The sequence below is a fragment of the Moschus berezovskii genome, chromosome 21, assembly GCF_049115385.1.
Source record: "Moschus berezovskii isolate FMDL1 chromosome 21, NW_MosBer_1.0, whole genome shotgun sequence".
In the NCBI taxonomy this organism is placed as follows: Eukaryota; Metazoa; Chordata; class Mammalia; order Artiodactyla; family Moschidae; genus Moschus; species Moschus berezovskii.
The window spans coordinates 28,779,721-28,800,771 of record NC_142480.1 but is presented as its reverse complement, the minus strand read 5'-3'; the positions used below and the strand labels follow the sequence as shown (position 1 = coordinate 28,800,771).

General features: G+C 39.3%; 1 protein-coding gene and 2 pseudogenes across 1 annotated transcript in view; all 3 read left to right on the top strand.

The window, feature by feature from the left end:
• Positions 1-21,051, top strand: part of SCFD1 (sec1 family domain containing 1) — a 124,982-nt gene that overhangs the window by 66,951 nt on the left and 36,980 nt on the right. The window contains exons 15-17 of the mRNA XM_055418191.2: positions 5,351-5,447; positions 11,066-11,136; positions 14,225-14,304. Of these exons, the coding sequence (XP_055274166.1) occupies positions 5,351-5,447; positions 11,066-11,136; positions 14,225-14,304 (248 nt within the window). The remainder of the gene's footprint in view (positions 1-5,350; positions 5,448-11,065; positions 11,137-14,224; positions 14,305-21,051) is intronic.
• On the top strand, positions 15,460-18,396 carry LOC129550487 (neurabin-2 pseudogene; annotated as a pseudogene).
• On the top strand, positions 18,336-19,404 carry LOC148774524 (oxysterol-binding protein-related protein 9 pseudogene; annotated as a pseudogene).

Sequence of the window (21,051 nt, the reverse complement as noted above, 5' to 3'; positions counted from 1 at the left end):
ATGTGCTGTATCTTCCTCTTGGAGATTCATAATGCAGCATAATATATGCATTTTAAAAACATTTAATGAAAATCAAAAGCTTCTGCACAGCAAAGGAAACTATAAGTAAGGTGAAAAGACAGCCTTCAGAATGGGAGAAAATAATAGCAAATGAAGCAACTGATAAAGGATTAATCTCCAAAATAGACAAGCAGCTCCTCCAGCTCAATTCCAGAAAAATAAATGACCCAATCAAAAAATGGGCCAAAGAACTAAACAGACATTTCTCCGAAGAAGACATAAAGATGGCTAACAAACACATGAAAAAAATGCTCAACATCCCTTATAATCAGAGAAATGCAAATCAAAACCACAATGAGATACCATTCCACACCAGTCAGAATGGCTGCTATCCAAAAGTCTACATGCAATAAATGCTGGAGAGGGTGTGGAGAAAAGGGAACCCTCTTACACTGTTGGTGGGAATGCAAACTAGTACAGCCACTATGGAGAACAGTGTGGAGATTCCTCAAAAAACTGGAAATAGAATTGCCATATGATCCAGCAATCGCACTCCTGGGCATACACACCGAGGAAACCAGAATTGAGAGAGACACGTGTACTCCAGTGTTCATTGCAGCACTGTTTATAATAGCCAGGGCATGGAAGCAACCTAGATGTCCATCTGCAGACGAATGGATAAGAAAACTTTGGTACATATACACAATGGAGTATTACTCAGCCATTAAAAAGAATGCATTTGAATCAGTTCTAATGAGGTGGATGAAACTGGAGCCTATTATACAGAGTGAAGTAAGCCAGAAAGAAAAACACCAATACAGTATACTAACGCATATATATGGAATTTAGAAAGATGCAAATGATAACCCTGTATACGAGACAGCAAAAGAGACACAGATGTATAGAACAGTCTTTGGGACTCTGTGGGAGAGGGTGAGGGTGGGATGATTTGGGAGAATGGCATTGAAACATGTATGTTGTCATATGTGAAACGAATCTCCAGTTCAGGGTCGATGCATGTTACAGGATGCTCGGGGCTGGTGTGCAGGGATGACCCAGAGGGAGGATAAAGGAAGGAGGGAGGTGGGAGGGGGGTTCGGGAGGGGGAACGCATGTACACCTGGGACCAACCAATATAATATTGTAAAATAATTAGCCTCCAATAAAAAATAAATTTAAAAAAAACCTAAAACTCTGTTGACTTTGGAACACTTCTAGGGATTATTTCTTAACCAACTGTAAGAACTAGCACTCTGCAGAACATATTTTGTGAAATATTCTTCATTTAATCAGTGAAGGAAATAAGATATACCTCTTAGCTCCAAAAAAGGTAAAATATTCCCTAGTTAATGGCAGAGTTGGAACTCATACCTGAAACTCTTTGTATTTTGTTTTTTGTCTTGTTATTTTTTTTTTGCTATGCCATTTATCATTGTTATTCTGTTTCAGTCCAGCTCAGTTTATCAAATAAAGTCAAGAATACCTCATTTAAAGAAATGGCTTAAAGAATTTTGCATTCTTTTACTTAACTCCTTCTGATAGTGCCATTTTGGCTTTCTTTCCTCTGTACTTATTGATCACCTATAATGTACAGTTCTGTAGATGGTCCTTATTTTAATCCAGTGAAAGCATTCACATCTTGATTGTTATGTGAATTCACCACAAATCCACTGCATATATGTAAATTATGTGTATTACCAAAAAAATAAATATATACTAATTGACAAATATACTTTCTTTCATAAAGCATATACAAAGGAAGCAATAAATTGTTCTTGAGGAAAATGTAATTTTCCCTACTCTTTATGTGTGGTGTATATGGAATCTGACCTGGATTTGAATCTCAACTCTCTACTACTTCTACTCTGGTAACCTTGAATAAATTTATGTTTCTTTGTGTCTGTTTCTTCATCTTTAAAATGGGACTAATAATTCCTAGTTCATAGTGTTGTCTGGAGAATTAAGTGAGATAATCGGATTTTGTAGCTTTTAAACACTGTTCTCTGGTACCCTAGACTCAATAGAGACATTTAATTGGTCACTTGTATCTATTTTATGTTTAGGGTTCTGCAGAAGATTTGGTTTGAGAAAGAGGGTCCTGAGGTTCTCTGTTTAGAAACATTTGAAAGCCATAGCTGTAAGTAAAGTGCCTTGCACATACTAGATACTGAACAGATACTAGTTCGCTTATGCAGGTTAGAAAATCTTTACTTCATTCCTTTCCCTCCCCCATGAGACTCCTTCCCAGTCAGTATATTGAAATGCTACATGATTTTTATTTATCTCCTTTATGGAAATATAGTTCACATACCATACAATTCACCTTTTTAAAGCATACAATTTAGTGGTTTTTACTATATTCACAGAGTTACACAACCATAATCACAAGGGAATTTTAGACATTATCACCTTCAAAAGAATGTCTACCCATTAGCTGTCAGATTGTTTTTTAATTCTGCTTCCATTGTTCATATTAGATGTTAAAACGTGGATAAGTTAATACGTCAGGAAGAGCAAAATGAGTCTAAGTGAACCATGTTTCTTCATTAATGTAGGTACACACGTTAGATTCCATTATGGCATTTAGCATACTTAATTTTATCTATTAAATCACTAAAGCTTGGTTCTCTGCATTTTTCACTTCTGAAAGTTCATTTATATACTTTCATAACTTTTAAAGATGATTACTTGATCTGTATATATGTCTTGCTCTTAGCTTAGAAATTTGACATATATTTTGCTACAGGACAGGTGCTTTGTTAGACTCCTAGGGTTAAAAAATTAATTAGAAACATTCTAGGAAGTTTGTAGTTCTGGAAGGGTAGGTAAACCAAAGAGTAATGTGGTGTAATCATTGCTCTCATGGAGAAGTGTACGAAGTGCTGCCAGTACACACTTAAGGGCTTAATTAATTCTCCCAGTGAAGAAGGAGATTGGGATAGAGCAGGAAAGGGAAGAAACAGAGGTTGAAGAGTTATAGAGAAGCTGCAAAGATGCTGGACCTTTAAAAATTAGTAGAATTCACTGGACAGGTGATGGAGGAGAAATGCATTCTAAAAAAGCTAAGAGAATAATTCAAGCCCAAGCCTTGAGGATTAAAAGCATTCACTACTTTTAATGAAAAGTCAGTGAGTTAATTGATGTGACTAGAGGGAACTGAACCTGGTGAATAGTGGTAAAACAGAAAAGTTGGCTGGAGTAGATTGTGAGGCCCTGAAAGTCAGCCTAACACCTTATTTTATCTCCTTCCCCCTTCCATTCTTGGCTTTATTCTACACATAATTAGGCTTTCCCGGTCTAATATTTATGTTAACATAGGGCTTCTCTGGTGGCCTAGGTTGGTAGATAATCCGCCTGCAATGCAGGAGACCTGGGTTCAATCCCTGGATTGGGAAGATCCCCTGGAGGAGGGCATGGCAACTCATTCCAGTATTTTTGCCTGGAGAATCCCCATGGACAGAGGAGCCGGGTGGACTGCAGTCCATGGGGTCACAAAGAGTCGGACGCAACTGAGTGACTAAGCACACACAGTTCCTACTACCGTCATTTTATTTCCCATGAAGTCTTTGACTTTTTTCACTATTTTCCTTCCTACGTACATTCTCATGTTAGTTATTAACTGTACATCTCTTTGTTTCCATTCCCACAGTCACCACCATGGTCACTTTCCTAGGATCTCCTTTCTGTTTCTTTTGTTTATTCAAAGTAGCTTTATACAGTAATTAAAATAGTTCCTATATCAGGAACTATTGGAGAGCCATTTGTAAAGAACAAACAAAAACTCTATTACAAAGTTTATTAACTCTTATCTCAACTTCACTCAAGGAAATTCTCTATGTACTGGTGTAGGATATATTTGCTGAGTGAAAATAATGGACAGCAGAGTATAGTATATTGCCTTTTGTGTCAGAAAGCGGAGGGAAATTAGGATACAGATACTATTTGCTTGTATTTTCATAGAGAAGCTGAAAAACTATAGGAGAAATAAATAGCCAAAGAAGCAGGTGGAAATGGGGTAGAAAAGGACAGGAGTGAGGACAGGTCTCAGTATATTTACCTTTTCGTGTTTTGATTTTCAAGCTATTTCATCTGTTTAAAGCTCTGGCCTTGTCTGCCACTGTGGAGGAGTGGGATTGAGGGGTTGATCGCCTGTTGCCTCATGTATGAAATCACTGCTGAATCTGCCGTTCAGATCTATCCACTCTGATCATGCCTTGATATGATCCCTTCAACCAGGGCTTTCCTGGTGGCTCAGGCAGTAAAGAATCCCCCTGTAGTCAAGAGAGCTGGTTTCGATCCCAGAGAAGGGGATGGCTACCCACTCCAGTATTCTTGCCTGCAGAATCCCATGGACAGAGAAGGCTGGAGAGCTATAGTCCATGGGGTCACAAAGAATTGGACATGACTGAGCAACTAACACACACACACACGGACAGAGGAGTCTGGTCAGACACAACTGAGCGACTAACACTCACACACAAGCATACTCACATACACACATGATTCCTTTAAGTGAAATGAACTCTGTCTATCCATGTCCCCAAATCACTTTCAGAACAACTCAGAATTTATCACTTTCTTCTCTACAATTGGTTAATATTTATTTCATTCTATCATCTTAATTTAATGTTTATATTCTGTATTTATATTTTGATTATTGATATCTCTGTTCTCATTTATTTCATGAATGATTTCTACTTTACTTAGATTGGTAACACCTTCAGTAATAAAGCGTGTTCTTGTCTCTCTCGTCTTATCTGAAGCATAATCTAATAGATACTTCATGATTTTTATTTGGATTATCCTAACACGTTAATTTCATTTGGATAATTTTAATCAACAGATTTTAAATTAGAAAAGCTGCTGTACAGAAAAGCAAAGTTTGACTACTTTTGCATTATCTAAATTTCAAAGTATTTAGTGGGAAAATTAATGAGGAACAGTTTAAGCCATTAAAAATAATTAGAATAACTTTCTGTCTAGTTAGGATAAAAATATGTGGATTTATTCACTAAAAAAAGTAAATGTAACTTGACCACTTGACATTAATTTGCGTGAAATAGTGTTATTTGTATGGTAGTTACTTATTAATACAATAATTGAGATTTGTGTGATTTTTGTCTTTGTTAACATATGACATGCAGAGTTATTTTAAATTTGTAAGTCAAATATAAATAGTCAATCTTATTTTGTACACTAAGTGTATGGTTTAAAGTAAAAGTAAATTCTACCAGGAAATTAACATTTGTTTTTAAAATTGGTCATAAAAAATAGGCACTAGTAAGCAGAGAGGTTTTTAGTATGTTTTTATTGTTTAATGTTCTCTAATCTGATACTTATTTTGAAACAGGCAAGAAAACTGGATGTGTATTTTGAATATGAAGAAAAAATAATGAGCAAAACTACTCTGGATAAATCTCTTCTAGATATAATATCAGACCCTGATGGTATGTATCATAAATTTGAGGTTACTATAAGTTTTTCATCTGATGAATCCAGCATTTCAATTTGAGTAAAATTTGAATAGAATTATTGTTTTTCTCACAGTCTTTGCCATTAATGAGATAATTAAATGAGCTATTTCCTCTTGAGAAGTTTGTAGCATAGCAGTTCCTAAATTAGAAAAATTATTTGCATTTTATTTTATTGAACTTTTCTTTGAAGGTATGCTTTATTAATGTATTAGTATATAAGCATTTTTTATATTCATTTGTTTAAAGTGATACATTTTAAGCTCAATTTCTGCTGTCTCCAGCAAGATTTGAAGGTAAAACATTCAAACCAAGCATGACACACATTCTACTTTGGTTTAACCCTATAGAGCCTCCTAAAAAGATGTATCAGTATCTAAAACTGAATTCTGTTTTAAATACTTTGGCAGTTCACTTTGAAAGAAACTCTGTAGACAATCCCTTTATATTTATCTAAATACATGTTTGTTAGATTTTCTTTAAACGAGATATAACTATTCGTACCTAGAATATATAATCTAATTATTGTGTTCAATTACAATGATCATAAAGTCTGCATAGAGTTTTAGCCTCTAAAATCCTCTAAATTTTAGAGACTTGTTGATAATTTCAGAAGTTTTCAATTCAGATCTCAACTCTTTTTAAAAATGAATAAAAATCATATAAGCTATTAAGCGTCTATTTTTACATACAAGTTCTTCAGCTGATAATGGTTTTTGAGTTAGTATTTTGGTTATGACTTTTAGATTTTATATCAAATTGGAAAGTAAGAAACAATTTTTTGAAATGTTTGTAATTAAAAGATTCTATTCATAAAAATTTCTGAGAATCCCTAGTATTGCTCACACTTACAAAAAGCTATATTTGTGGGGAGAACATAACATTTTGAAGGTATATATACTTTACAGTGAAAAAATATGTAATATATATCTAAGTCCATCACTTTGGAGCTATTTCTTGTTATTTACAATCAGTTTTGAGTAAAGTTTAAGCAAAAAATATGCTGAATAAAAAAAACAATCAGAACCTTTTTCATTTCCCTTTCTCAAACCAATTCATTTTTAAAGACATTAAGTAGAGCAGAGCAAGGTAGACATTCATGCACAGTGGCAGTCTAGTATCACTTTTGTTCTTTTAGTCATTAAGTCATGTTCAAGTCTTGTGACACCATGGACTGTAGCCCTCCAGGTTTCTCTGTCCTTAGGATTTCCTAGGCAAGAATATTAGAGTGAATTGTTCTTTCCTTCTCCAAGTACCGCTTTAGTCCAGAACAAGATGTCAGAACCCAAGCAAAATGAGAAGGCATCCACAGATCAGGTAGAGGGAGAGTTGATAATCTAACTTGAGGTATCAAGAGTCCCAAGTGAGGTGAGCAGGGTGTCCATATGTGGGAGCAGTTTAGTCCTGGAGTATGAGGGCCCTATCAGATTAAGGAGGGTGACCCTGCACAGGACAAATCGAGCATTGGCTCAGATGGGGTGAGAAGTATAGCCAGGCATATGTGTGTGTCCATTGTAGGGAATCAGAACCAGATTGGAGTGAGATGACATCTATGCAGGCAAGCAGACAGTAGCAGAGTTAGGATATTAGTTACATACAGGGGACTGGTTCAATAAGTAAATATATCATATAATTTAATTTAAATTTAATAATTTAAGTTTCCCATTGTCAGAGATGAAAGTTACAGATATTAAAAGGAAGAAAACTAGAATGAAACCTGTAATATTGGAATTGGAGGTGCCGATGTGGACTTGGTATTTTCACTCAACACTTGTCAAATAGAGAAGTAACTATAGATTTTATGTGTGTGCATACTCAAATATATGCATTCCCTAGTTCTGCCACTTGAGCAGGATGAGGAGCAACAGTTCTCCAGTAGTAAAACTTTTAGCTTCTATATTCCACTTTCCACTAGGACTCATTGGTGAAATAAATGGTTGATTCTAGGGAGAGGAAGTACAAAATAAGCCTGAAACATTGTGTTGTATCAGAAAGCAAGGAAAGTACTCAAAACATGATGGAATATGTCAAAAAGAACCCAAAAGTCAGCTTGAAGAGGCCCCCAATGGCCAGATCATGACAGTACCAAAATAAATAATGGTAACAGATTATAACATACTGAATGAAATAGGAAGCCATGAGTCCATACAGAAATAATTAATGAATAAATAGAAATTTTCCAGATTATTTACACAATTTCAAAGTACCTCCCTACAAAATACTTATTACTTATAGAGGAAGAAAAATAACTTGACAGAGGAGAAGCCTGATAGATGACCTATTAGGTAATCACATTGAACATCAGCAGTAATGAGGCATACTCACATAGTGTACCACCCAAAGGATTCAGTATAACAAAAACAGGATCAGTTTTGTTTTATTCCTGTCAACAATGTACAGCCTGAATCTAATCATGAGGAAATTCAGTCAAAAATTAATTGTGGAGTATTCTACCAAAAGGAAGGAAAAAAATAGCCTGTAATCCTTATCAAGGCCATGAAGTCAAGAAAGACTTGAGGAACTGTTTTCATCCAGAAGATAGCTGTATATGAGAGATGACAGCTCTTCGCAGCAACACATGATTCTTTTTCCCGTAAAGGATATTATAGAGACAGTAGGTGAAACTTGGAGTGACATCTAAGGATTAGATGGTAGTAATGGACCAACACTAATTTTCTGATTTTGATATGTTATTATATTCTGTTATTTTGAAGTTACTATATTGGAGAGTGTCCTTAACATTTGGAAATGGTGGGAAAGCAGTTCAACACCTTACTCTCAGATTTTCCAGGGAGAAAAAAGCCCTCTGAATTATACTTACAACTGTTCTCTGAAGTATCAAATTATTCAGTGAGGAAACTCTGCCTTTAAAATAGCAGTTGCAGTAGAAACTTGGATGTGACAGGAGGATCCAGCCTTTAGCTGCTAGCTGCAGACTCTGGAGTACTCACAGTTGTAAAGGATACATTTTTCCAATTTCCATTTAGTTCCTCTGTGACTAATGTCATTATAAGCATTGCATGCCCTCCAATTCTTAGCATCCTATGACTTAAAAACTTTAGCAGAGGCTTTAGGGCATTTACTCAGTTGGAATTATAAATATGTTTCTCCTTGTCAAAGAGTGGGAACTGTTTCTTCTCTAAGCAGAATAAGCACCCACTCTTAGAAAAGGGGGAAATATCAATAACTCAGATATGTGGATGACACCACCCTTATGGCAGAAAGTGAAGAAGAACTAAAAAGCTTCTTGACGAAAGTGAAAGAGGAGAGTGAAGAAGTTGGTTTAAAGCTCAACATTCAGAAAACTAAGATCATGGCATCTGGTCCCATCACTTCATGGCAAATAGATGTGGAAACAGTGGCTGACTTTATTTTTCTGGGCTCCAAAATCACTGTACATGGTGATTGCAGCCATGAAATTAAAAGACGCTTACTCCTTGGAAGGAAAGTTATGACCGACCTAGACAGCATATTAAAAAGCAGAGACTACTTTGCCAACAAAGGTCCGTCTAGTCAAGGCTATGGTTTTTCCAGTGGTCATGTATGGATGTGAGAGTTGGACTATAAAGAAGGCTGAGCGCCAAAGAATTGATGCTTTTGAACGGTGGTGTTGGAGAAGACTCTGGAGAGTCCCTTGGACTGCAAAGAGATCCAACCAGTCCATTCTAAAGGAGATCAGTCCTGGGTGTTCATTGGAAGGACTGATGTTGAAGCTGAAACTCCAATACTTTGGCCACCTCATGCGAAGAGCTGACTCATTGGAAAAGACCCTGATGCTGGGAAAGATTGAAGGCAGGAGGAGAAGGGGACGACAGAGGATGATGGTTGGATGGCATCACCAACTCGATGGACATGGGTTTGAGTGAACTCCGGGAGTTGTGATGGACAGGGAGGCCTGGTGTACTGCGGTTCATGGGGTCGCAAAGAGTCGGACATGACTGACCTTAGAAAAGGCCATGCTATGTGCTAAGATTATTAAAAGCAACAGCAGGGACCCACATATCCCTAAAACTCTGAGGGAGGAAAACCTTTCTCTCATATCTTAGGAGCCCTTACCCCCAGAGCCTACAGCAAGCCTCATTCATCTTACTTTCTTTGTCTTCTAACTGCTTTGTCATAGTTGCAGGAAATGGAGCAGGATAACTAAAGCCAAAGCTTTCTGGCTGGCGCACCAAAAAGGGAAGGCCAAGGAAACTGGAAAGTACCAGAGAGGTTACAGAAGGAAGGAAGGAGCTCAGGAAAGCAACCCCATAAAGTTGTTAATGAATTCCTGGGCTCACCTCTGAGTGGTTCATGCCTAAATCTGATCCTACACAGCAGTTCCAAGGACTGAAAGGTGAAGGACAAGATGACTTCCAAATTCCTATACTGGCTGCTGGTCAGTGGAACAGAGCCAAGTAACACTGCAGACGTTTTGAAAATAGAGTCCATGATAGAACCACAACTCACAGAGGCTGGTAGGAACTTTGGCCTGAACCCAGACAGGCTAATTACCTGTTAAAACAAAAATACCAGCTTTCTCCTAGGATTTAAACAAGATCCTGCATCCTGTAACCTACTTCAGAATGTTTAAAATACAATATCTATTTGTAAACATAATAACAGGAGAGCCTGTCTTTCATCTTTATTACCAAGTCTTTGTCATATTTAGGGAGTAAGGATAATTTGAAGATAAAAAAAAAATCAATGGGTCATCAGTCAGGATGTTTTGAAAAAATTATTCTTGTTTTTATTCTATAGTGAAGTATAACAATTCTGAGTTCTTACATATTGGAATACACTTTGAAGTGAGAATGCATATTGGTGTTTGTTGAATAGTGAAACTGAGTTACCCATGAGAACTGTCTTGTCACTTTGCACCAAAGCACACCCAGTAACTGAGGGGAGAATAAAGATTCTCTGGACAGTCTCAGGCTTTGGATAATAGGAGAAGTAGCTCAAAATACTCACTGCAAGCAAGAAATTTCTCTGAAGTCTTTTATTTTGTCCTAAAATTGCAGGCAAATATAATCTGCATAATACAGTGGTCTTTGTTATACTGTAGACATACGGTTTTTCCAAATCTTCATTTCAGAAGGAGGAGAAATGTATATTTATTTAGTGGCTCCATTCTCAGAAGTATGACCTTGGGCTCAGTTAGATGATTTTAGCCAGGAAGGTTTCATAAACTAGTGCCTGATGGGAGAAGCATGCAGCTGGTTTCCTAGGATAGTCCCATTTTTTATACCAAGTTGTCCTTACATAAGTATTATTTAGCATCCCCCTTTTCATTTCAAAAGGGTACTGTTTTAGAATTATATGATTATCCTACCTATGCCATTTTTTTCTTTTTGAGTTTATATCTGAAAAATTAATCTCAACATTATAGACAGTTTGGAAGATAGACTGCAGATTGTAATCCTGTAGTATTTCATTTTTTTCCGTATCTGTATTTTACATGGTTGTAATTTAGTGCCTATAACGTTAAATCATTTGAATCAAGAAGCTTATTTTGTCACATTTATGTATGCCTTGAGTTTATAGTGTTGACTATAATACATAACAGCTGGAATTATGAAAGTCTTTTTTTTTTCTCATCTGTTTCCCCTTTGTAGCAGGAACTCCAGAAGATAAAATGAGGCTGTTTCTTATCTATTACATAAGCGCACAGCAAGCGCCTTCTGAGGTATGTCCTCTGTATTCATATTTGGAAGGAAAGGGGGATACTTGTTTCAAAAATAGAAGTAAAAACCACTATGGCCAAATGATCATTTCATTCCTTCCTTTAAAAGAAAAGCAGTTTCTTAAGGCTAGTTCTATTTACTGCTGAATTTTATAGCAGTATTTGTCACCACGAGAACGATTTACTCACGGAATATCTCGCCACTTTTAAGTTATTTGAACATGAACAGAATTCAGGTGGCCAGAATTCTTATTTCAGGAAATAACTATTCTAAACTAAGTTAACCAAGTTTGCTGTACTTTTTTCAAAGATTGAGCTTACCATTTCTCATGATGTGATGATCCTAAAAGTTCCATTTCTTTAAGCTGTAGCCAGTAATACTTACAAGGAATTGAGCTTTAACCGAAAAGTTTGGTAATATTTTGCAGTTGTTTAAAACTAATGTCCTTTATAAAATACAAAGAAGTCACTTGGAGGAAAATAACTTAAGTTCCAAAAGTTATATAAATACTGTAATTTCGTAAGATTAAACTTCAGATTCACATCTGTCATATGATTCATATAGAAATAGCATTGAAATTTTGTACTAAAGAAAAAAAAGCTACTTTTATATTAGAATAAATTTCTAAGAATGATTGGAAAATGATCAGTTTTCCTTTCTAGATTTTTTTTTCCTCAATGGAAGAGTAGATTGTGGTATATTTTGTTGTTTTCTTTTTCTTTAATGAACCATCAACTCCTTTTGAGGGGAAAAATTTTTTATATAAGTGTGCAGAGGTAATTGACTTACTCTGAAGGAAAGCAGCGATTTTTGGTATTGTTGCTGCATTGGAGACCTGTTAACTCTTTCTAATATGAACTTGTATAGTTTTACTAGATGAGCAACTAGCATAAGGACCTTGGGAAAGACACCTAGAATGATAACAGCTGTTGCAGACTGCTTTCCTTTGCTGATAGCAATTATTTTTCTGATGTCTGGTAGATTGTGAAACTTCTTTTTGTTTGACATGTTAAAACAGAAAAGTAAACCAGTATTTGCTTTAGGTCAATTCTGCTTTATCCTAGGAATATGTCTCTTGACTTTTAATCTAGCTAGAAAGTTCAGTAGTTCCCCCCCTTATCCAAGGGAGATATAATCCAAGACCCCCATTGGATGCCTGAAACCATGAATAGTACCAGATGCCCCCTCACTACCATATATACTATTTTTTCCTATACATACCTACTGATGATAAAAGTTTATAAATTAGACACAGAGGTTAACAAAAATGGCTAATAAAATAGAATAATTATAATAATATACCATAATAAAAAGTTGTGTGAATGTGGACTCTCTCTCAAAATACAGTTGTTATACTCATCCTTCTCATGTTGATGATGTCAGCTGATACAGTGCCTGTGTGATGAGGTGAAATGAGGTAAATGACATGGGCATTGAGATGTAGCATTGGACTACTATGGGCCTTCTGACGTGAAGGAGAATCATCTGCTTTAGGTGATCCTGTGTCATCAAGCCATGACGATGTTGATGGTTAGATGTCAGGAGCAGAGGATGTCACTGGTTGGGGCAGGACTGAGCAGGACAGCATAAGATGGCATCATGCTTTTCCAAACGGGGCACAGTTTAAGACTCATGAATTGTTTGTTTCTGGGGATTTCCACTTAGCATTTTCAGACCTTAGTTGACGACAGGAGCTAGAACCTGGAAAGCAAAACTGCTGAGGAGGGGTGACTACAATATAGGTTTCCTTCTAGAAACATCTCTGTCATTAATGGGGGTGTACCTATAGCTTAAGCGATTCTAATAACCTATTTATAATATTTTCTTAGGAATATGTGAAAGTGAAAATTGCTCAGTTGTGTCCAGCTCTTTGCGACCCCATGGCCAATATAGTCCATGGAATTCTCCAGACCAGAATACAGGAGTAGGTAGCCATTCCCTTCTCCAGAGGTTCTTCCCAACCAGAAATTGAACCCAGTTCTCCCACATTGCAGGCAGATTCTTTGCCAGCTGAGCCACAAGGGAAGCCCAAGAATACTGGAGTGGGTAGCCTATCCCTTTTCCAGCAGATCTTCCTGACCCAGGAATCAAACCAGGGTCTCCTGCTTTCAGGCAGATTCTTTACCAACTGGGCTATCCTGGGAAGCCCAGGAATGTATGATTTTATTTATTTTTTGTAAGAATTATGTCTTTTTATAAGTAATCATTAAGAGGCTTGAGGCAAATTTTGACTGTTGATGTCAGATTGAAAGTGTTAGTTGCTCACTTGTGTCTGACTCTGCAACTTCATGGACTGTAACCCACCAGGCTCCTTTGTCCATGAAATTCTCCAGGCAGGAATACTGGAGTGGGTAGCCATTCCCATCTCCAAGGACTCTTCCCAACCCAGGGATCGAACCCGGGTCTTCTGCATTGCATGCAGATTCTTGACGATCTGAGCCACCAGGGAAGCTCACTGTCAGATTAATAGCTCCCAGAATATTATGAAGCAGTTCTGATTGATGGTGAGCTTAAAAGTTTCTTTTTCTTAGAAAAGTTTTATAATGGAGTTGCTGTGATAGCTCCCGTGACATAAATTCAACTGGACTTTACTCATTAGGAAATAAAAGACTAAGGAAGAGAACTATTTAACTATTTAAAAAGTGTAGGTCACCTGCTGTTCAGTTAATATCTTTGGACATTTACAGTGAATATGAGATGGGACCACCTGATTCTGCAGTGATTCCCCTAAGTCAGCATCACTCCCTTCATGTTTCCAGTTTTGAAATATTCCTGATCAATCTAGATCTTTCATTTAATGCTTATTCCAAGGACAAACAATCTGTGTCAACAGTGGAGGAAAAACACCCTGTTGGGCTTGCTGAGGGATGACAAAACACCATACTGCTTAGGTGATTTGGGAGCCTGTTAAAGGTAATTTTCATTGTATGGGATTTTTGTCTTGGTTACTCATTTGGGTGCTCCCTTAAGGTACCACTCCACTTACTTAGGTGCTCATGCCTTTAGTCTAACTTTTTGATTAATCAGATGACAACAAACAAAATGGTCTCTTTCATGAAAGTAAAGATTTTTGTCATATTCTTATTTCAGGCTGATTTGGAGCAGTACAAAAAAGCTTTAACTGATGCAGGATGCAACCTTAATCCCTTACAATATATCAAACAGTGGAAGTAAGTTTTGTTTTATTCTTCATTTCCTATCATTTAAGAAAGTACAGTGGAAGTCAAGTTCCAAAAAACTGGAAATGTTACCAAGAAAATTTAACAGTGCTTTAGTATTTTTTGTTGTTGTTCAGTGGCATAAATATTTCATCTCCCCCACTCTTTCCACCACTTTATATAAAATAGTGCTGCCTTTCTTTCCTAGACATTTTTTTTCCCTATATTTTCTTCACTGGTGTGAGATGAAAAAGTCAAAGACTGAAATGTTTTGGGTCAAATGGCTCTAAAACATTTTTTAAGATGTTTTAATTTCACTAGTAATCAGAGAAATACAGATTAATATAATGTGAAGATTTAGAAAATGTGCCAAGGATCCAGGAAAATTGATGTGTTTATAATGCACTATTAGAAATATAAATTGTCAAAATTTTGCTCACTGGTATAAAAAGTATTTTTAAAAGGAATAGCTTTGACCTAGGAAATGGCAACCCACTCCAGTGTTCTTGCCTGGAGAATCCCAGGGACAGGGGAGCCTGGTGGGCTTCCATCTATGGGGTCACACAGAGTCGGACACGACTGAAGTGACTTAGCAGCAGCAGTGTTCTCTTAAGAATTAATCCCAAAGAAGAAACTGGAGTTACAAAATCTTAGAAGCAGTTATAAATAATCACATTTTGAAAATCAACCTGATTTTCAAGGAATAGGGTTGAAATTATATCATTTCTACAAGGAATGCAACTGAGTCATTACAAATCATGTTGTGGGTTGATTCAGCAGAGGGGGACAAAGAGGGGTGCTTGGAAGCAGCCCTCGGCTCCCTCCCCTGGAGGCACAGAGGGCTGCAGCCTTGGTGAGTGGCTTTCTTGCTGGCCACTTGCGGAATGATTAAACCCACTCCTGATGGGTCTGGGAGAGGGTCTGACTCCCATCCCTGAGTTCCCAGGGACCCTGCTGCTTGCCCAGGCCTTGGGCATAAGTGTGATTCTCTCCCTGCCTCCATCCCATCACCCCCTGGGGGTTTGGATTCAGGAATTGTTCCTAGTGTCCAAGACTTTAATAGGAAACTTACAGAGGCTGATGCTTACCTACAGATCTTGATAGAACAGTTGAAGCTTTTTGATGATAAACTTCAAAACTGCAAACAAAGATGATGAACAGAGAAAGAAAATTGATACCCTCAAAGAGACAACAAATAGCATGATAGAATCAATTAAACACTGCATTGTGTTGCTGCAGATTGCTAAAGACCAGTATATTTCAGAGAATCATGCAGATAGAATTGTAAGTACTATTAATCCTGTGGATGCAATAGTCCCTTGGAACCTGTGGTCAACGCAATGCCTTCCCAGACTGTCTTACCTCCAGAACCTACTCAGAGATTCTGTAAGTCAGAGCAGCGTCCATCTTCTCTACCAGTTGGACCTGTATTGGCAACCTTGGGACATTATCAGACTCCAACACCAAATAGTATAGGCAGTGGCCACTCACCACCTAGTAGTAGTCTGACTTATCCAAGCCATGTCAACTTGTCTCCAAACAAAGTCCCAGAGTTCTCTTACTCTAGCAATGAAGATGAATTCTATGATACAGATGAATTCCATCCGAGTGTCTCATCCCCAAAACACTTAAAAGATTCCTCTGGATCTGTTGATCCAATCTTGACACACAGCTGCTTAGGAAATAGTCTAAAGCGCCCAGATACCACAGAATCACTTAATTCTTCCATGTCCAAGGGAACAAGTGATGCTGACCTTTTCGATTCACATGATGACAGAAATGACGAAGCGGGGAGGCAGGGTCAGTGGAAGAGCACAAGAGTGTTATCATGCATCTGTTGTCACAGGTTAGACTTGGAATGGATCTTACAAAGGTAGTTCTTCCAACATTTATTCTCGAAAAAAGATCTCTTTTAGAAACATATGCAACCACCGCTAGCCCGGCGCCTGAGGAGCAGAAGGCTCAGGCGGCTCCCGAGGAGGAGGTGGTGCCTGAGAAGGGGGTGGGCAATGGCCGGGCCCCGGACGTGGCCCCCGAGGATGTAGACAAGTCCAAAAAGGAGGACTTCTCGGAGGCAGACTTGGTGGACGTGAGTGCCTACAGTGGTCTGGGGGAGGACTCGGGGCAATGCCCTGGAGGAGGCGACGAAGAGGAGGAGGAGGGGGAGCCCCCACTACGAGCCCGAGTCGGGGTGCATGGAGATTCCAGGGCTCTCGGAAGAAGAGGACCCTGCCCTGAGCCGAAAGATCCATTTCAGCACAGCGCCCATCCAAGTGTTCAGCACCTATTCCAACGAGGACTGTGATCGTCGCAACCAGGACGTGGATCCCATGGCAGCCTCTGCTGAGTATGAGCTGGAGAAGCGGGTGGAGAGGTTGGAGCTGTTCCCTGTGGAGCTGGAGAAGGACTCCGAGGGCCTGGGCATCAGCATCATTGGCATGGGGGCCGGGGCGGACATGGGCCTTGAGAAGCTGGGCATCTTTGTCAAGACCGTGACTGAGGGCGGTGCGGCCCATAGGGACGCAGGATCCAGGTGAACGATCTCCTGGTGGAGGTGGATGGAACGAGTCTGGTGGGAGTGACCCAGAACTTTGCAGCCTCCGTGCTCCGGAATACCAAGGGCCGTGTATGGTTTATGATTGGCCGGGAGCGGCCTGGTGAGCAGAGTGAGGTGGCCCAGCTATTTCAGCAGACCCTGGAACAGGAGCAATGGCAGCGGGAGATGATGGAGCAGAGATACGCCCAGTACGGGCGAGTATGACGAGGAGGAGAGTATGCCACCAACGAGGATGAGGAGCTGAGCCCCACGTTACCAGGGGGTGAGATGGCCATCGAGGTGTTCGAGCTGGCAGAGAATGAGGATGCCCTGTCCCCTGTGGACATGGAGCCTGAGAAGCTGGTGCACAAGTTCAAGGAGACCCAGATTAAGCACGCTGTGACTGAGGCAGAGATCCAGCAGCTGAAGAGAAAGCTGCAGAGCCTGGAGCAGGAGAAGGGGCGGTGGCGGGTGGAGAAGGCCCAGCTGGAGCAGAGCGTGGAGGAGAACAAGGAACGCATGGAAAAACTGGAGGGCTACTGGGGTGAGGCCCACAGCCTGTGGACGAGCACCTGCGGGAGACCCAGGCCCAGTACCAGGCCTTGGAGCGCAAATACAGCAAGGCCAAGCGCCTCATCAAAGACTACCAGCAGAAGGAGATTGAGTTTCTGAAAAAGGAGACAGCACAGCGCCGGGTTCTGGCGAGGAAGGAGATGGACAAGCTCCTGGACAAGATCTCAGAACTGGAAGGAAACCTGCAAACACTGAGGAATTCCAATTCTACTTAACAGGAATCATTCCTTAACTGGACAATAATTAATCCCCTCCCACTGTCCTCCCTCCCCTGTCCTCAATACTTGACCCCGCCCCCTATCAGCCTGGGGACAGGTGCCCCGACTCCCCCACGCCTCCACCCTACTTCACCCAGCTTCAGGGACCAGAGGGCCCACATCATATAGGCCCCTTAAGGTGGCCCAGGCAGACAGGTGGCTGGAAGGATGGCACAGAGGCCGTGGAATGCCAAGGGCTGGCCTGGGTGGTGGATGGACACAAGGGCCTGCAGACCAAACTGCCAGACTTTACAACCTCCAGCCTTTGTCTTTGGACTGGAACGGGGCTGGGGGCTCTCCCAGCATCTCACCACCTGGAGGCTGCCTCCTGATCACGGAGATCCTAGGTGGTCCCTGGGCCTCTTGACTTGAGATTCTACCATCTTGGCCCTTCCCTCCTCCCCTATCATTGTGCTGTTCTGTTGCATTCTTATCCTCCTGCTGGGAAGGGTTGTCTCCACACCTCCTCCCATCCTTGTCCACCCTCCCAGGAGGGATAGAGTCCACTCAGAGCCTGGAGGCTGGGCCTGACCCTGCACTGATTTCTCATGTATCCTTCATGAAAAGGGGAGAGTACAGGACGTGTGGTGTCCAGCTCCCCTTTCTCCTGGGGCAGCAGCCCTCAATTTCTCCGCCTTTTTTGCAGGGCTGCCGCTCTGTATATAATATATATATGTATGTATTGTTCCCAGTTTTGTACGGATCATGCCCTCTGTCAGGTCACCCCCATAAAAGCAGTCCCCAGAAAAAAAAAGAAACATGCAGACTTTTTTACACATCCGGACCTGTTTGTGAGTATTAGTGACTAGAAGGATGCCAGAGACTGAATGGTTCAGGTTGTGAAACGGTATCTCTCAGCCTTTCACGGAGGAAGGAAAGGATCAGTTACCAAAAAGCCATACAACCCCATTTTGGGTGAAGTCTTTCAGTGTCAGTGCACATTACCAAATGATACTGAAGAGAACACAGAGCTGGTTTCAGAAGGACCAGTTCCCTGGGTTTCCAAGAATAGTGTAACATTCGTGGCTGAGCCAGGTTTCTCATCATCCACCCATTTCAGCGTTTTATGCTGAGTGTTTATTAAGAAGATACAATTCCGTGCTAATATCTGGACCAAATCAAAACTCCTCGGGATGTCAGTTGGGGTGCACAACATAGGGCAGGACTGTGTCTTGTGTCTAGAGCATGATGAACATCACATTCTCACATTCCCCAGTGGTTACGGCAGGTCTGTCCTCACAGTGCCCTGGGTGGAACTAGGCGGAGAAAGCAATATTAATTGTTCCAAAACTGGCTATAGTGCAAATATCGTCTTCCACACTAAACCTTTCTAAGGGGCCAAGAAGTACAGAATTACCCCTGAGATTTTTTTCTCCAAATGACAAGAAGTCTTTCTGCTCAGTTGAAGGGGAATGAAATGGTGTAATGTATGCAAAATACTCAACAGGGGGAAATATAGTTTTTATAGATACCAAGAAGTTGCCTATAATGAAGAAGAAAGTGAGGAAGCTGGAAAATCAGAATAAATATGAAACCCGCTGCCTTTGGAAAGATGTTACTTTCAACTGAAAAATCAGAGACATTGATGTAGCAGCTGAAGCCAGGTATAGACTTGAAGAAAGACTAAGAGCAGAAGCCCAAGAAAGGAAGGAAAAGGAAATTCAATGGGAGACAAGGTTGTTTCATGAAGATGGAGAATGCTGGGTTTATGATGAACCATTACTGAAACGTGTTGGTGCTAATTAGGTTGGGAAACACAAAGTTGGCTCCTGGTTCCAGGGCAGGAGGCATAATTAAGCAACAGTCTTCCTTTGGGAGAACCTATTCACTCCCCTCTTATTGCAGTGGTTCCTGTCTCAGAGATAGTGGACTTTCTGATGCAGATGAACAATTAAAGCAAGCAAAGCTTCCCTTTTTCCTGTTTGGCAGTTATAGTGTTGATTCTGGTCTTGAGAAAAACTTCAGGTTTTGAAAACAAGATGTCTGCTGCTTTTCCAAATCTCATGGTGTAAATCCCAGGCTTAAACTCTGCATTCTAGTACTGCTATTGAGATGTACAACATTTGTTTCCTAGTTCATATAATCTTGGGTTCTATATACATGTATATATAATATAGCTGGTGCCAGATTTTTCATAAATACTCCATTTACTGTAAATATCAGTTCCTCTGAGTTTTAGAAAATTTAGCGCAATGTATTAAAATCACGTGTTAGGAAATTTCATGGTCTTACCTAAAATAACTTTTATTTTGGAATTGAACTATTATTAAATGATATCTAACTCTGCCACAGTTTAATTATATGCAGTGCTTTTAAGACTTCATAAAGTAATTTTCCAACAACCACAAAAAAATCATGTTGTGGAAGACTTGTTCAGTGACCATCAGGAAATGACCATGTATGTTATAAAGTGAAAATATAGTTTACTGTTCAGTGATTTGTTTGATAAATAACTTCCTTTGTCTCAGTGACTAGGGACTCTTCTAAATATTAAGAATATAATAGTGAACGTGCTAGGGAAGGCCTTGGCTTTCATTGAATTTACATTTGTGTTGAAGAGTATGTCAACAAATAAGCAAATGAATGAGCAGAGTTGTGTTAAACCATATTCACCATATTAAGTGATATAAAGAAAATAAAACTAAGTGATAAGATCTTACTTTGTTGAGGGTATTAGCTAAAATTTGTTGAGATCAGGGAAAGCCTCTGGGTAGGCAGCCCTTGAGCCAAACTTGGATGACATTTTTTATGGTGTAATCCTCTCTTACCTTTCCATTTATCTGCATGCGTGTGTGTGTGTGTGTATAGATATACACATATATACATATGAAGCGTAACTAAAATGACATTCACTTAAATGCTAATAGTGGGTAAATCCAAGTAGAATTTTGTTTTTACCTTTTGGGTTCTTTATTTTCCAAGTTTTCTTCAGTAATACCTTTAAATTATTTCTTAAAATAATAACTTTTTTAAAAAGAGTAGGGGATTGAATATGCTTTTTGACCTCACCTGTATCAAAAAATATGCATAGTATGAGACACATACCAAATTGTTAACAGCAGATATCTGTGCGTTGTGAGTTTACGAGTGCTTTTTATTATCTATACTTTTGTTTGTTTTTTCAGGTTTTGCTTTTATTTCATTGTGTTCTTATAAGAAAAAAAGTAGACAACAAACCTTAGTTTAACAGAGGGAACTGGAAACCATCTTTTCCGATTTTTATAACATATACACTTAACACATTTGGCTGTGTCGTATGTGTTGTTGTGTTTTACATTATGACTTATGTGGAACTCCCTAATCAAATATTTGATGTTAAAAGAGTGAAGACAATCTTGGGCATCATTTTACATGGTTATAAAATATACAATTTCTGATTTGTAACATTTTTCT